Source organism: Symsagittifera roscoffensis, unplaced genomic scaffold (assembly GCF_963678635.1).
Source record: "Symsagittifera roscoffensis unplaced genomic scaffold, txSymRosc1.1 SCAFFOLD_343, whole genome shotgun sequence".
NCBI classification, from domain to species: Eukaryota; Metazoa; Xenacoelomorpha; order Acoela; family Convolutidae; genus Symsagittifera; species Symsagittifera roscoffensis.
The window spans coordinates 43,579-60,413 of record NW_026970958.1 but is presented as its reverse complement, the minus strand read 5'-3'; the positions used below and the strand labels follow the sequence as shown (position 1 = coordinate 60,413).

General features: G+C 36.6%; 1 protein-coding gene across 1 annotated transcript in view; it reads right to left on the bottom strand.

Moving 5' to 3' along the window:
- Positions 1-369: 369 nt before the first annotated feature.
- The window catches only part of LOC134856077 (uncharacterized), a 38,289-nt gene continuing 21,823 nt past the window's right edge, over positions 370-16,835 (bottom strand). The window contains exons 4-9 of the mRNA XM_063872446.1: positions 14,250-14,412; positions 8,896-9,230; positions 6,609-6,814; positions 2,232-3,252; positions 1,683-1,888; positions 370-990 (exon numbers count right to left, since the gene is read on the bottom strand). Of these exons, the coding sequence (XP_063728516.1) occupies positions 571-990; positions 1,683-1,888; positions 2,232-3,252; positions 6,609-6,814; positions 8,896-9,230; positions 14,250-14,412 (2,351 nt within the window). The 3' untranslated portion in view covers positions 370-570. The remainder of the gene's footprint in view (positions 991-1,682; positions 1,889-2,231; positions 3,253-6,608; positions 6,815-8,895; positions 9,231-14,249; positions 14,413-16,835) is intronic.

Here is a 16,835-nt window from a genome sequence, read left to right as displayed (position 1 = left end):
GTCGATGAATCTGTTTTCTTGAGCATCATAACTTGAACATATCATATTTCTTTAGCATATCAGAGACGTTTCCCTCGTCCTCCAAAAACGTCTCAATGAAGAGTTCTGCGTCGATCAGTTAAGGTTTTCAAATTCACAAGGGAGGACGTATGCCCCTCCGTGTCCATATGTTCACCCCTGTAAAAAGTGATTCAGAATCGAGATGTGTGAGAAAACCACACCTCTAACTCTATCTTACTTCGCCACTTTATATAAAAAGTATAAATATAAAATTGAATTGAATTATTGAAAACTAAGCTACTATAATCATTACAAGCTTTAAAGTTGTCAAAGGTGGTGAACAGATGTCATTTCATAACAATTTTTTCAAATTAGTTTTGTTTTTAACCTGTGTTTCTTTTGGAATTGTGAGCGACTCAATCCAATTTCTAATACAGTAAATAATTCCTGAAAATTATCGAGAGAAACCGAATCAATCAACTCAGGTTTTGGCTTTTTTAAAAGAGAAATGTAGTTTGATTCAGAAATGTATATAGTTATTCTCTTAGCTTTGATAGTTATTCTCTTATTTCATCTAAGGTATGGAGTTTCATCTCTTTCGTCAATCCAAAAGAGGTCTCGTATTTCTTGATGAGGAAAATGATCCTCACCCTCTTGATTCTGGTCAACCACAACGTCGACCTTGACTCCTCTTGTAAAAATTAACCATCCATTATCGAGACACTTCCTGACAACCATGACCAGAAGAAGCAGTAGAAACAGCGTCATGACACACATAGACACAGCAAATGTCCATTGTTCGGTCAGGTCATCGGATTCGTCCGCTGGCTGCGCTGTTTTGATGAAGAAGTTCATCTCGGTTAGTCTGAAGACTTCGTTCCAAAAGTGGGCAGCTTTGATTTGTGATTCGAACTGGACAAATGCTTCCGAAATGGAAATGTTTCCTGTCAGTGCTATGTCGAGCAGACAAGCTGAGTCCCCCTTGCAGACCTAGCAAGATACAGAAAACGGATCTCCTTAATTACTCTCCTCCCCCTTATGGGGTACCTTGTAACGAAATGTCACTCCTATTAAATACTAATTCAACGGCTAATCATATTTGAATTTTGTACATTGTTGCGAAGCCCCCTTTTATAATATAGCTGACAAAATCCCAGAAAACTATAAGAAAAATGGCTGGGTATGAGATGCGCATTCATTCTTATAACATCAAAAAAAACGGAACTAAAGGAAACTTTTTAACCTTCTTTCAAATTTTAAAAAGCGTACCGAGTTGCAAAGCTCGAAATTTGTACAACGAGTTCGTGTCAGGACACTTGTGTTCCAGACATTTATGTCCCGGCAAAAACAGTCCAAAATGCGAAAAGTGTCCCAGACATTTGGTTCCCAGACAAAATTGTCCCAAAATTGTGCAGGCTATTGCCACACTAGTTAATGACCGGATTAATTTGATAAGCTCTCAATAGGAAGGATTAAATCGATAAGGCCACGCAACTGAGCACTTAGACCAGAAATTACTTCTAATTTTAAAAAAGCCTTCATCTTCGATTAAAAATCCAATTCTTTGTTATAAAGTGTTGAATTTATTTTCAGGGAGGAATTTAACTACAACCTTGTGGCTAGTTCAGTTTTTTAAAAAATTTTTGGAATTTCAATAATCTCCTTTTTTAAATGTAACTCGCCTCATTAGCTTCGAGTTGCAGCTGCTCATTCGTAAAAAGCTGCTCATAAATCGGCTCAAATGGAGACCCCTCGGCAATATCATTCTCGATGGAAGAGACAATATCCATCTGTTTAAAGAGCCACTCATCTGGATCCACAACCCAGCTGGTTCCGAAAGCTTCGTGAAGATACGCGTAGTCTGTAGTGTTGGTCACAATCACACCTTCTGAAAAATAAACAAAAATGTAGATTGGCTGAAAGTAGAAAAAGACTTCAAATTGAGGACTGCCGTGCTCTGTTTGTGGTGCTACTTTAGGACAGCCATTTTTGCCAAACGAGCCATAAATATTTTCTACGGGCGTCTTTGGAGCCATGCAAAAAAGGGTCAGAATTCGTAAAGGCTCAAAAAAACTCAAAATGGCTGGCCTTAAAAAGAAAGCCCGAAAAGTTTTTGCCCTCTCCGCAAAAAATTTCTTGCGCACGCCACTGATAATGACTTTCGTTTGAAGTATTTTAACAGTTGAAAATTTGAGTACTTCGACGCATACTGAATTGAAAATGTAACCAACCAGGGGTTTGGAAATCGTTGTCTGGGTCTCCGTCGTAATATCCCAGGAGTCCCCTCATCTGAAACTTGAACGAGGGCGGAACTGAGATCTTCAGGTTGAGGAAGTTCTGAATTACATACACTTCCACAATCAACATATTCCCCAAAAACTGAAATCGAACACTTTTCAAATCATCTCTCTCTTCCACTGCAACATTGGCCAGGATATATTCCCCGACACTTTCTCCCAGTGTCTTCTCGAAGTTGTTAATCACTAATTTAACTTTTGCAATCTTGTCAACGTAGACTTCTAGGAGAGTGTTTCCGTGTTTGACTGCTATCCCGCTGAACACAGTCCCGTTGCCGACCCTCCGCATGCTCGCCTGCAGTTCAGTCTGACCCCCGATTGAAGGTGAATCATCAGCGATAAGCATCCTGTAGACGCCCAGCCCCATGAAGGGGTAGCTGACTCCGTCCACTGTCTGCAAGTGGGGGTCTCCTCTGTTTATGAGGATGTTACGAGGCCAGTACTCGCCGATGATAGTCGGGCGGTGTTTTTTGAATATGTTATCGCATTTGAATTGAGGCGATTGACGACAACACTCGTAAAATGGTTTCAGGTCGCTTGTGTAATGCCGAATCATATTGTCAATTGAACCAACTTCTCGTTGCATACAACCCGCAGAATTTGAACTTTCTATTAATTCGTCGGTTGTTCCATTGTAACAACACTGATTTGAAACCATAATCGATTCCTCGCGGCTTTCCATAATTCCATTTAGTTCAACTCTAGTTGTAGCTGTACAAGCTAGTCGAGGTGATCGTATGCAAAATCCAGGCTTTTTATCTCGAGTGCCTTTGAATTCACATAGGTCCTTTTTGCAAAAACCAATCGAATCAAGTTTTTCACTCACTTCCAAATCGGAATTTCCGCAGCACAAATCGTATTGCCAGCCGTTCATTCCGTTTCGAACTTCCTCGTGTGCCCACCAAGCATCAGTTCCGGCTCTAATAAGGGATGTGCTTCGGAACTTACAACCTTGCTTTGAAAACTAAGCTAAGCATTTGAGTACGTTTCTAGTTCATGTGATTATCACCAACGCATTTTGAAGTGCCACATTATTTCGCGCTCGAAACCGTCGAGCGCTGTTGTTTTTCGATGATGTCGGTCAAAAATTAGATGACTTTCATTGAGTTTATGGAAAAGAGTAGAGTATGATCTCGATGATACCGTAACTCCGACTTTCACAACTTTGAATTTCCACGTGTTTACTGTAGAAATAAAGGTATTATGTGCTTGTTAGGTTAGGAATGGGCCTGGTGTGATTGTTATAAGTGTGATTGTTAAAAGTTTTGAGCCAAAATTTCGGCTTTTTTTTCTGCACTTGATTGTCGGCTTTGTTTCCGTCGGCTCATTTTCTGAAGGATTCTTTTTCAATTACTTGTTATTGGTTTTCATAAGAATGATCGAAGTCTCACAAACTGTTTTAGACAAATCAAAATCATTTTCTCACACCCTTCCTGATAAAAGTGAAAACCTTAAAAGGAAAAAAAAATTTATATTTGATTTTTTTTTGAAATTTTTGTTTGTAAATAGCTTTGATTTTATCTTTTTATGCTTTTATTTGTTTAATCAGCTGTTTTAATCATTTTTTTCTGGTGTACGTAATTGTGTTTAGGTGTTTTTGCATTTTTTTCAAAACTTTGCAAAGTTCCTCGACAACAATTAGAAATATGCATCCAATATTTTTAGCCCCTTTTGATTTAAACAATAACTGTTTCAGTTTATGAAAGAAGAATCAAGCAAGCCCGAATTGCCAGCAACTCAGAAACAAATAAATTCAAAATTTTTGAAAACTTTTGAATTCAAAAAGGCTACTCCAGTTCTTCGTTTTGCTATTTCAATTAGAGTTTTTTATTTCCTCCGGTTTTGCGTATTTTCATTGTGTTATGATGATAAAAACTGGATACCAGCAAGCTTCAAGTGTAATTGATTATAGATGTTCAATATCAAAATTTTTGATAATTTTGTTCAGAATAGCAAGACTAATTTCTTTTTATTCCTGTTTTTGTTCGCATTATTGTATTAACTTTTTCTCACATTTAGTTAATTTGAACCAGTTTTTGGGCTGCATTATTGTAAAAAACAGTTTTATGGCATAATTTTTTAACAAATGTTTTAATAGTTTCTCGATTATTTTTTCGTAAACCGTTTTTCAGTCAACCTGTTTGTCTTCTCTAATCGGACTTTTTTGAAAAAGTGAAACGGTGTTTTTTTTGGCTTCATTGTTGTTCAAAATCAATTGCTTTTTAAAAACCGTGTCCAATTCATGTGTTCTTGTTCCATTCGTTTTATCTCTGATCTATTTTTTTGTTGAACTCGCTAAAAAGCTTTAAATTTTTAAATCGTTTCGAAGTTGGTTTTCGAAATTTTTTGCAAAACTCTCATTTTCAATAGTGTTGTGTTTTTAGAACAGTTTTATATTTTTTTCCAGAGCACATTTGTTGATTTCCTATTCTTGTTTTTGGCTTTTGAAAAACTGAATATTGTTTATTGGTATTTATAAGTCTTTCATTAACCGATTTGAAAAGTAAATCAGATTTAGTGAAGTTTGGTACTTTCATCCTTGTAGTCTACCAGCACAATTTTCCAATAAGTCAAAAACGTGTCCTCGGAATAGCAGGTAGGCCTGAAAACTATGTTGGAGGTCGGCTGTTTTTGATGATAAAAAATATTAAAAAAGCAATTGCAACAACTTTGTCATGTTTTTTGTGTCTTTCTTACTATAAAGTTACATCGCAAGTTTTGCAAAACTCTGTTACATCTCTGTGTTCAAATTAGGATTTTTTCACTTGTCTAAAAGTAAAAACAAAACCACTGCGATTTGGAATTGCTCAAAGTATCAAACTCTTAAATGCCGTGAAAAGTGTACTGAAACGATAGGTGAGCATAAACATGAAACTTCTGCGGGAAAACCTGATGCTCGACTAGTTTCAAAAAACAGCAAGGATCTGAACGAGACTAATACCACGATGGTTGCAGTCGCCACACCTCAATTCAGCCCATAACAGGAGATATTCTCAATCAATATGCGCAAACAACTAAAGAAATCTTAGTTCGAACTGCACAACGCATGCACAAGCAATGGGAAAATTAGTAAAAGCATTGTCCCCGGCAACCAGCAATTTACAACTACCCAAGCTATTTGAAAACTTCGTAACATTTGCAATGAACAAAAAAATCAAGAAAAAATTATTTTATTTTTCGACCGGGAAATGCTTCGTGTGCTCAAAAAATCATCATTTCAGTTGGCTAACGGAACTTTCAAAGTCACTGCTAAAAATTTTTAACAACTTACTCTATAGATACTAGTCTTTCAGGGATAGCCCCTACTTGCATTTAAGCTTTCTTAAAAAAAAACGGAAGAAACTAACATTACTTAGATGCCCTAAAAATGTAAATCCTGACAGAAGACTTGAAACAATTATGAGCAGGCCGCTTCGCAGAATCCAAATGTGTCTGGATGTTTTTTTTCATCTTTTCAAGTTGTCTGGAACTTTTTCTTCTATCTCAGAAAAAATATTTAAAAATTGCTGATATTGAACTGAAATTGGAGTAAAACTTAAACCACAGGTTTGAATTAGCACTTAAATGTATTATTCCCTGGCTTCTGAATCAGAAGAAAAAATATGAGCGTCGTACGATAAAATTTACAAAAAAGTTCAAATAGTATGCCATTGCACCAAAAAATAGTCGGAAAAATTGCAAAAATTGACAAGCACTGCTTTTATTTTGGTTGTAATTACATAAAAGGTCTCATCTCGAAACGAGCAGTCCTATTCTAATTTAAAAAAAGCCTTCATCTTCGTTTTAAAATCCAATTCCTTGTTATGCAGCGTTGAATTTATTTTCAAGGAGGAATTTAACTACAACCTCAGGGGAGGATCTAGGATTTTCTCGAGGGGGGGGGATTTTCAAAAAATTTTCGACAAGTTTGACGACCTTTTTTTGTTTTTTTTTAGGTCGATCAGATTGATTTTCCGAGCTCTCCCAAAGCAGTAAAAAGACCCTTTGGGCACTTTTTGGGCACTTTTTGGAAAATGTTGACAAAAAAAACGCGTTTTTTTTTGGCGCGCGCTCCCCCTCAAAAGTAGTATATATTGGCGCCAAAGGCGACTTTAGAAAAATTTTAGGGTCGGTCGGCCAAAAATGGATTTCTTAAAAAGTACCAAAAGGGGGACCCTTTGGGTTGGCAGGGGTTCGAATCCCTGAGAAAGGGCGTCTGCCCCCAACAACCCCCCTCCCTAAATCCGCCCCTGTACAACCTTGTGGCTATTTCAGTTTTTTTAAAAATTTTTTTTGGAATTTCAATAATCTCCTTTTTGAAATGTAACTCGCCTCATAAGCTTCGAGTTGCAGCTGCTCATTCGTAAAAATTGGCTCATAAATCGGCTCAAATGGAGACCCCTCGGCAATATCATTCTCGATGGAAGAGACAATATCTCTCTGTTTAAAGAGCCACTCATCTGGATCCACAAACCAGCTGGTTCCGAAAGCTCTGTGAAGATACGCGTAGTCTGTAGTGTTGGTCACAATCACGCCTTCTGAAAAATAAACAAAAATGTAGATTGGCTGAAAGTAGAAAAAGGCTTCAAATTGAGGACTGCCGTGCTTTGTTTGAGGTGCTACTTTCGGACAGCCATTTTTGCCAAACGAGCCCTAAATATTTTCTACGGGCGTCTTTGGAGCGATGCAAAAAAGGCTCGGAATTCGTTAAGGCCCCAAAAAAACTCAAAATGACATTTGGAATTGCTCAATTCAATATCAGCCAGGGAATCTAAACCGCATATAGCAGCATACATGTTATTTCGTTTTGTTTGCAAACGTTTTTGCAAATAAAGCTCTGTTGTTTTCCGACTTTGTGGTTCCGAATCTTTTTCAAGTAAGTTTCACTTTGGTTCTAACAATTGGTATAAGGTAGGTGTTAAATTATAGTGGGGTTATCTAATTGTGGTGTTATATGAGAGGGGTTAAGAAAATGGGGTTGAAAAACGCAGGGTGAGAAGCTTAAGAATCCTCATATTTGTAATATTAAAAAAGCAAAATAAGTTTTTTGCCCTGCTAGGAACGCTGAATATTTCTAAAAAAGTTATCCTTCCAAAAAACCTGAAAAAGTGAAAAATTAGACATTTAAAAAACGTTTTGAGAATTTTTTATTCAGTGGCTAGTAGTTTGTTTGCGAGACAAATTTCGACTTCGAAACCCCGAATTTTGACCCACTACTACCAAATAAAAGTTCTTGTTTGAAAAACTGATGAAAAAATTGAAAAAGGAAATTTTTTCGTGTTTTTCCTCATTGTCATCCCATACTCCTATGAAGTACGATGGCATGCTTTAAGCGTCTAATCGGATTCGTTCTATGCAAGACTTCAAACTAGAAGTATAACACGAGTGTAGGGGAAAATGAAATAGGTGAAATTGGGACGTAGGGCAGAGTGGCCCAGTGTGAATAGACATAAGGTAAATTGGAATAGAGCGAGTTGGACGAATCGTCGCCTAACCTAACAATAAAGCCACATGACTCGCCTTAAGGGTATTTAAAATTTTACGTCAAAAACACTAGGTTAGAAAAATCGAAAATTGGCTGAAAAAAAAAACAACCAGCTAAAGCATAAATGGTCCTTCATCTTTTCGGAAATCAGAGCAACCACTAAAAAACCTACTAGAAAAATCAGAGCAACCACTAGAATGGCAACAATCTTTTTCGCAAAAAGTTAAATATGCTGCTTCAGTTGATAGAAGAATACGCAAAAACGATTGTGTAAGTTTCAAAACGCACTGAAAAAGCTTCAATCTCGGTGGAACAAAGTTTGCAGTACAGAAAATGACTGAAAGTGAAGCACATCCCTGTTAGGACAAGGGTACCACTTTAAGGATAAACTTGACTTATTTTGTGTTTAAACTATCAAAGGTTTATAGTTTGCATCCATTTCAAATCCAATTCAGATAGTAAGATGTACTTAGGGCTCAAATTATTCTGAATAAATGTGATTTTTGCACAAAGGTTCTATCAGTTTCCCTCGTCCTCCAAAAACTTCTCAATGAAGAGTTCTGCGTCGATCAGTTAAGGTTTTCAAATTCACAAGGGAGGACGTATGCCCTTCCGTGTCCATATGTTCACCCCTGTAAAAAGTGATTCAGAATCGAGATGTGTGAGAAAACCAACCTCTAACTCTATCTTACTTCGCCATTTTATATAAAAAGTATAAAAAAAATTGAATTGAATTATAGAAAACTAAGCAACTATAATCCTTGCAAGCTTTAAAGTCTTCAAAGGTGGCGAACAGATGTCATTTCATAACAATTTTTTCAAGTTAATTTTATTTTTAACCTATTTTTTTTGGAATTGTGAGCGACTCAATACAACTTCTATTACAGTAAAATAAGTCCTATAAAATTATCGAGAGAAATCGGCTCAATTTCTTCTAACAAAAGACTTGCATTGAATCAATCAACTCAGGTTTTGGCTTTTTTAAAAAAAAAATTTAGCTTGATTCAGAAATGTATATAGTTATTCTCTTAGCTTCGATAGTTATTCTCTTATTTCATCTAAGGTATGGAGTTTCATCTCTTTCGTCAATCCAAAAGAGGGCTCGTACTTCTTGATGAGGAAAATGATCCTCACCCTCCTGATTCTGGTTAACCACAACGTCGACCTTGACTCCTCTTGTAAAAATTAACCATCCATTATCGAGACACTTCCTGAAAACCATGACCAGAAGAAGCAGTAGAAACAGCGTCATGACACACATAGACACAGCAAATGTCCATTTTTCGGTCAGGTCATCGGATTCGTCCGCTGGCTGCGCTGTTTTGATGAAGAAGTTCTTCTCGGTTAGTCTAAAGACTTCGTTCCAAAAGTGGGCAGCTTTGATTTGTGATTCGAACTGGACAAATGCTTCCGAAATGGAAACGTTTCCTGTCAGTGCTATGTCGAGCAGCTGAGTCCCCCTTGCAGACCTAGCAAGATACAGAAAACGGATCTCCTTAATTATTCCCCTTCCCCCTATGGTACCTTGTAACGAAATGCCACTCCTATAAAATACTAATTCAACGGCTAGGCATATTTGATTTTTGTACGTTATTGCGAAGCCCCCTTTTATAATATAGCTGACAAGATCCCAGAAAACTATTAGAAAAATGGCTGGGTATTAGATGCGCAGTCATTCTTAAAACATCGAAAAAAAAACGAAACTAAAGGAAACTTTTTAACCTTCTTTAAAATTTTAAAAAGCGTACCGAAATGCAAAGCTCGAAATTTGTACAACGAGATATAATATCACAAGTTAGTCTCATATAAGTTTGGACGGAAATTACTTCTAATTTTAAAAAAGCCTTCATCTTCGATTGAAAATCCAATTTCTTGTTATGCAGTGTTGAATTTATTTTCAAGGAGGAATTAAACGACAACCTTGTGGCTGAATTTTGAAGGTGAATCATCAGTGATAAGCATCCTGTAGACGCCCAGCCCCATGAAGGGGTAGCTGACTCCGTCCACTGTCTGCAAGTGGGGGTCTCCTCTGTTTATGAGGATGTTACGAGGCCAGTACTCGCCGATGATAGTCGGGCGGTGTTTTTTGAATATGTTATCGCATTTGAATTGAGGCGATTGACGACAACACTCGTAAAATGGTTTCAGGTAGCTTGTGTAATGCCGAATCATATTGTCAATTGAACCAACTTCTCGTTGCATACAACCCGCAGAATTTGAACTTTCTATTAATTCGTCGGTTGTTCCATTGTAACAACACTGATTTGAAACCATAATCGATTCCTCGCGGCTTTCCATAATTCCATTTAGTTCAACTCTAGTTGTAGCTGTACAAGCTAGTCGAGGTGATCGAATGCAAAATCCAGGCTTTTTATCTCGAGTGCCTTTGAATTCACATAGGTCTTTTTTGCAAAAACCAATCGAATCAAGTTTTTCACTCACTTCCAAATCGGAATTTCCGCAGCACAAATCGTATTGCCAGCCGTTCATTCCGTTTCGAACTTCCTCGTGTGCCCACCAAGCATCAGTTCCGGCTCTAATAAGGGATGTGCTTCGGAACTTACAACCTTGCTTTGAAAACTAAGCTAAGCATTTGAGTACGTTTCTAGTTCATGTGATTATCACCAACGCATTTTGAAGTGCCACATTATTTCGCGCTCGAAACCGTCGAGCGCTGTTGTTTTAAAAACTGGATACCAGCAAGCTTCAATTGTAATTGATTATAGATGTTCAATATCAAAATTTTTGATAATTTTGTTCAGAATAGCAAGACTAATTTCTTTTTATTCCTGTTTTTGTTCGCATTATTGTATTAACTTTTTCTCACATTTAGTTAATTTGAACCAGTTTTTGGGCTGCATTATTGTAAAAAACAGTTTTATGGCATAATTTTTTAACAAATGTTTTAATAGTTTCTCGATGATTTTTTCGTAAACCGTTTTTCAGTCAACTTGTTTGTCTTCTCTAATCGGACTTTTTTGAAGCGTTTTTTTTTGGCTTCATTGTTGTTCAAAATCAATGAAGCCAATGAAGTTCTAATCGGACTTCTCTAAGCGTTTTTTTGGCTTCATTGTTGTTCAAAATCAATTGCTTTTCAAAAACCGTGTCTAATTCATGTGTTCTTGTTGCATTCGTTTTATCTCTGATCTATTTTTTTGTTGAACTCGCTAAAAAGCTTTAAATTTTTAAATCGTTTCGAAGTTGGTTTTCGAAACTTTTTGCAAAAATCTCATTTTCAATAGTGTTGTGTTTTTTAGAACAGTTTTATATTTTTTTCAGAGCACATTTGTTGATTTCCTATTCTTGTTTTTGGCTTTTGAAAAACTGAATATTGTTTATTGGTATTTATAAGTTTTTCATTAACCGATTTGAAAAGTAAATCAGATTTAGTGAAGTTTGGTACTTTCATCATTGTAGTCTACCAGCACAATTTTCCAATAATTCAAAAACGTGTCCTCGGAATAGCAGGTAGGCCTGAAAACTATGTTGGAGGTCGGCTGTTTTTGATGATAAAAATATAAAAAAACAAATGCAACAACTTTGTCATGTTTTTTGTGTCTTTCTTACTATAAAGTTGCATCGCAAGTTTTGCAAAACTCTGTTAGATCTCTGTGTTCAAATTAGGATTTTTTCACTTGTCTAAATGTAAAAACAAAACCACTGCGAACTGGAATTGCTCAAAGTATCAAACTCTTAAATGCCGTGAAAAGTGTACTGAAACGATAAGTGAGCATAAACATGAAACTTCTGCTGGAAAACCTGATGCTCGAATAGTTTCAAAAAACAGCAAGGATCTGAACGAGACTAATACCACGATGGTTGCAGTCGCCACTGCAATTCAGCCCATAACAGGAGATATTCTGACTCAATATGCGCAAACAACCAAAGAAATCTTAGTTCGAACTGCACAACGCATGCACAAGCAATGGGGAAATTAGTAAAAGCATTGTCCCCGGCAACCAGCAATTTACAACTACCCAAGCTATTTGAAAACTTCGTAACATTTGCAATGAACAAAATAATCAAGAAAATATTATTTTATTTTCGACAGGGAAATGCTTCGTGTGCTCAAAAAATCATCATTTCAGTTGGCTAACGGAACTTTCAAAGTCACTGCTAAAACATTTTATCAACTTACTCTATAGATACTAGTCTTTCAGGGATAGCCCCTACTTGCATTTAAGCTTTCTTACAGAAAAAACGGAAGAAACTAACATTACTTAGATGCCCTAAAAATGTAAATCCTGACAGAAGACTTGAAACAATTATGAGCAGGCCGCTTCGCAGAATCCAAATGTGTCTGGATGTTTTTTTTTCATCTTTTCAAGTTGTCTGCAACTTTTTCTTCTATCTCAGAAAAAAAATTTAAAAATTGCTGATATTGAATTGAAATTGGAGTAAAACTTAAACCACAGGTTTGAATTAGCACTTAAATGTATTATTCCCTGGCTTCTGAATCAGAAGAAAAAATATGAGCGTCGTACGATAAAATTTACAAAAAAGTTCAAATAGTATGCCATTGCACCAAAAAATAGTCGGAAAAATTGCAAAAATTGACAAGCACTGCTTTTATTTTGGTTGTTATTACATAAAAGGTCTCATCTCGAATCGAGCAGTCCTATTCCTTTTCTCATTTTGGAATCAAAAAGGTGCTGCAACCTCTGGTTCGGCCAGAACCACAAACGCTGTAGGGTGCTGGAAATATGGCGTAGAGTCAATTTTCAGTGGTTCGCATCCCAGTATATGAAAAGTAATTGCAAACTTCCAACAAAACGCATCGCTTCAAATACTCAATTTCTTTTACGCCTACAGTGGTAACCAATTTACAAAAAATAAAAAAAATGGGCCTGTAACAAAAGAAACAGAATCATATGAATTTCTACGAAGTGAAAATTGATTTTCATATCTTTCGCGCTCTGGCGATTTTAAGCGAAAAAATTTTCATTTGTTCTCTGTATAATCGTTTTGATGATTTTTTTTGTCAATTTTTTTGAGAAAAAACGTTTTCATGCAGCCTTCCGGAGATGCAAAGAACGCACAGTCTTCTGCCGCATTTAAAAAATGGTGTCTCTAGCAGTTTAATCCCTGAGGGATCGCTCTTTTGGTGGGATGCTAGACTAGGAAAAGAGGTTGGCATTCTCTTTAGACAATGCTTAATAGGACGTCAATTCAAAAAAAATTTGACAAATTTTAGATGGTTCGATAAATTGGTTACGTTTTTGTTAAAATTATTGGCTTTGAACATAACTTAGATTAGTTCAGCTTTTGGTCACAACCAGTTTTCCCTCTATATTTCAGATAAGTTCGACCAATTAATCTTCTATGATCGAGAACATTTTCAGGATCAGGTTCTTTTTTGGAAAAGTTTTATCATTATCGATTACTACTTTTATTCATGTTAATCGGATTAGTTCAAGTTCACATCAAAGTCTAGTCTATTGGCAAGGTCTTTTCTTTTCAAATGTTCAAGTCTAAACCGCATATAGCAGCATACATGTTATTTCGTTTTGTTTGCAAACGTTTTTGCAAATAAAGCTCTGTTGTTTTCCGACTTTGTGGTTCCGAATCTTTTTCAATTAAGTTTCACTCTGGTTCTAACAATTGGTATAAGGTAGGTGTTAAATTATAGTGGGGTTATCTAATTGTGGTGTTATATGAGAGGGGTTAAGAAAATGGGGTTGGAAAACGCAGGGTGAGAAGCTTAAGAATCCTCATATTTGTAATATTAAAAAAGCAAAATAAGTTTTTTGCCCTGCTAGGAACGCTGAATATTTCTAACAAGGTTATCCTTCCAAAAAACCTGAAAAAGTGAAAAATTAGGCATTTAAAAAACGTTTTGAGAGTTTTTTATTCAGTGGCTAGTAGTTTGTTTGCGAGACAAATTTCGACTTCGAAACCCCGAAGTTTGACCCACTACTACCAAATAAAAGTTCTTGTTTGCAAAACTGATGAAAAAATTGAAAAAGGAATTTTTTTCGTGTTTTTCCTCATTGTCATCCCATACTCCTATGAAGTACGATGGCATGTTTTAAGCGTCTAATCGGATTCGTTCTATGCAAGACTTCAAACTAGAAGTATAACACGAGTGTAGGGAAAAATGAAATAGGTGAAATTGGGACGTAGGGCAGAGTGGCCCAGTGTGAATAGACATAAGGTAAATTGGAATAGAGCGAGTTGGACGAATCGTCGCCTAACCTAACAATAAAGCCACTTGACTCGCCTTAAGGGTATTTAAAATTTTACGTCAAAAACACTAGGTTAGAAAAATCGAAAATTGGCTGAAAAAAAACAACCAGCTAAAGCATAAATGGTCCTTCATCTTTTCGGAAATCAGAGCAACCACTAGAATGGCAACAATCTTTTTCGCAAAAAGTTAAATATGCTGCTTCAGTTGATAGAAGAAATCACAAAAACGATTGTGTAAGTTTCAAAACGCACTGAAAAAGCTTCATTCTCGGTGGAACAAAGTTTGCAGTACAGAAAATGACTGAAAGTGAAGCACATCCCTGTTAGGACAAGGGTACCACTTTTCAAGTTCGCTGACACACCCCGAGTAGTCAATCAGTGATTCTGCATCGTTCCAAGTGTCACACTTAACATCACTCTCATCGTCGACTGACTTCAATGCGATGGGTAAAGATGCTCGGCATTCTAGAAGAAAAGAAACAAAAATTCTGAAACAGTTCTCTACTCTATGAGTTTAGCCCCCTTTTTTAAAAAGGGTTGCCAGTGGCTGTGCTCCGAAAAAAAATGTAAGAAGTTAACCACAATTTCAAAAACTTTTTTCACTAAAACATTGAGACAACTTTTTTGAAATCTGTTTGTGAAATCAGTAGTATAGTAAAAGTGGCTAGGAAAATGACCACTTTTAACCCCCCCCCCCCAAAAAATTCGGTGTGCCGTTGTACTTACCACTTTTAACCCCCATAGGGGTTAAAGCCTCTACTTTTTCGGGCACGCATGTTTTAAGGGGGGTTAAAATTGATAATTTTCCAGCCACTTTATGGAAACGGGAAAGGAATTAGGTTTTGGTTGGTGCATGTTTTCCCTTCTGAAGTTTGGGGGTATTGGCTTGTTTACATGTACAATGACGTTATATACCTATTATATGCAACCAAACTATATGGTATATAGGAAAGCCAATATTTTGGCAGCGTAGCTTAACTGTTGGCTGCGGTGAACGATTTCCTTCAAAAATGCATGTTTTATTGCTGAATCTCGAAGAAAGGAAAATTCGTCAAGTGCGGCGGCCGCCACCTCTATTTAGGCAAAAATGAATGATCTATTTGAACAAATAAAGAATTACTAACCCGAAAGTTGAGTTCGTCGAAGGATTGGTAATAATAATCATTATAAACAAATTAAAGAAAATAAGAAAGGGGGATGTTGAGGAAGGGGGCTAAAAAAATAAAATTTGGTAAAAAAAAATCTCTTCTTTATAAGAAGAGGTAAGAATAAATAGAGGCTGCTGGGCTGTCCATCAGCACCAGCAGATCAGAAGCCCTGTAGGCAATCCAACCCCCGAGGGTGACCACGTCCCTGAGTTGCTCAGAGAGGAGTTCCCACTCGGGCGACCCAGGGACGAAAGTCCGGGGAAGGGGTTTCCCCTAAGCCCACTGACGCGGTTTGACCCACAGCTCCTTCACCACTAGCACCTCAGGATCGGGCCCAGCCTTATATCTGACGTGAATTTCTTCAACAGGAATGTTTATGAGCACTAGTCCCCCGAAAGGGATTTTTACAGTTTCGATGTATGATGGCATCTAAAACAAGCAAATTAACATTTTAAATCACATGAAATTGTTCATCAAATAAAAATTTTTGGAACAGCAGGTTTCGGAAGGTGATAATTGTGCTAAATGTTTCCTAAATTTTCCCCGAGTTTAAAATACGCTTATCACGAAAACACAGACAGAATAAATTGTACTTTTAGCTGCGTGTTATTTTCAACCAGTTTAGAAATTTTGAGTTTGATTTGGAAACAAAAACTGGTAAAAACATTTGATTTGTCGAATAATACTCTTGAAATTGTCTAGATTTGACTTCTTGTTTGACTTTGTCACTAAGCTGATTGTAACAAAAATAAAGCGCATACTGAAAATTAATGTTTACTAAAATGTTAAAAATATATGAAAAAGGCTGATGGTCTAATTCAATGTATATCACCGAGTTGTAGGTATCAGCTGTTGGCATCTAAACGGTTACTTTTATTTCCACTGTTTTGAAATTCAGCAGGCTCAAAGAGTGTTGGAAAAAAATGAAATTGGAAAAACGTAGAGTTACCTCAACAGACTTGGAAATCATTCATGAGATTTATTTGACTGTGAAAAAAACCTATCCGGAAAATTCTGACCGTCGGAATTACTTTCTGGCTGCATGTTTTTTGTTTTTCTTTTCCAGTGAAAACGATTTAAATTATGACGTAGCTATTAAACTTAGGCCATATGGAGGTCTTATTGGCATAGACGACTCTTCCTTGGACAAATATTTAAAAGATTCAAAAATACTACGTCTGCATGCAATTTTACATGACGCTGCAGGTTTTGTTGACGAAGTTTACAACACGGGTCTCATTTACTGCTATATGTTACCCTGGAAGTGTAACAGCAGTCTGATTGGTCATTTGAGTGGTATTACTTTCTGTTTTTTCGTCAAACTAACCAGACCAGAACTCTATCAGTTATTAGAATGTTGAGCGAACGATCAGTCGTCATAGATTTGGAAGGATTTCACTATAAAAAAGTACCTTTATAGTTAAAGAAATAGTCATTACGACTTCTGAATATAGCGACTCTTATTTTTCTACCTCCAGTCCCTTTCAACTCACTACCCAAAGCTGAACAAAAAGCGTACAACTGGTTAACACAATACTTGCACGGAATTCACTGGGAAAGCGGAGATTATTTATATTTAAACCTAAATCAGATTATTGAAAGTTTTGTTTTGAAAAATCCTAACGCTGTATTTTACGCCAAAGGAAAAGAGATGGCTGAACTCCTTGCAAAGTACTTGTATCGAGAAGTTGTGAATCTTGATGAATTGGGTTGCCCGAGAATTGAAAACTTACATTTAAA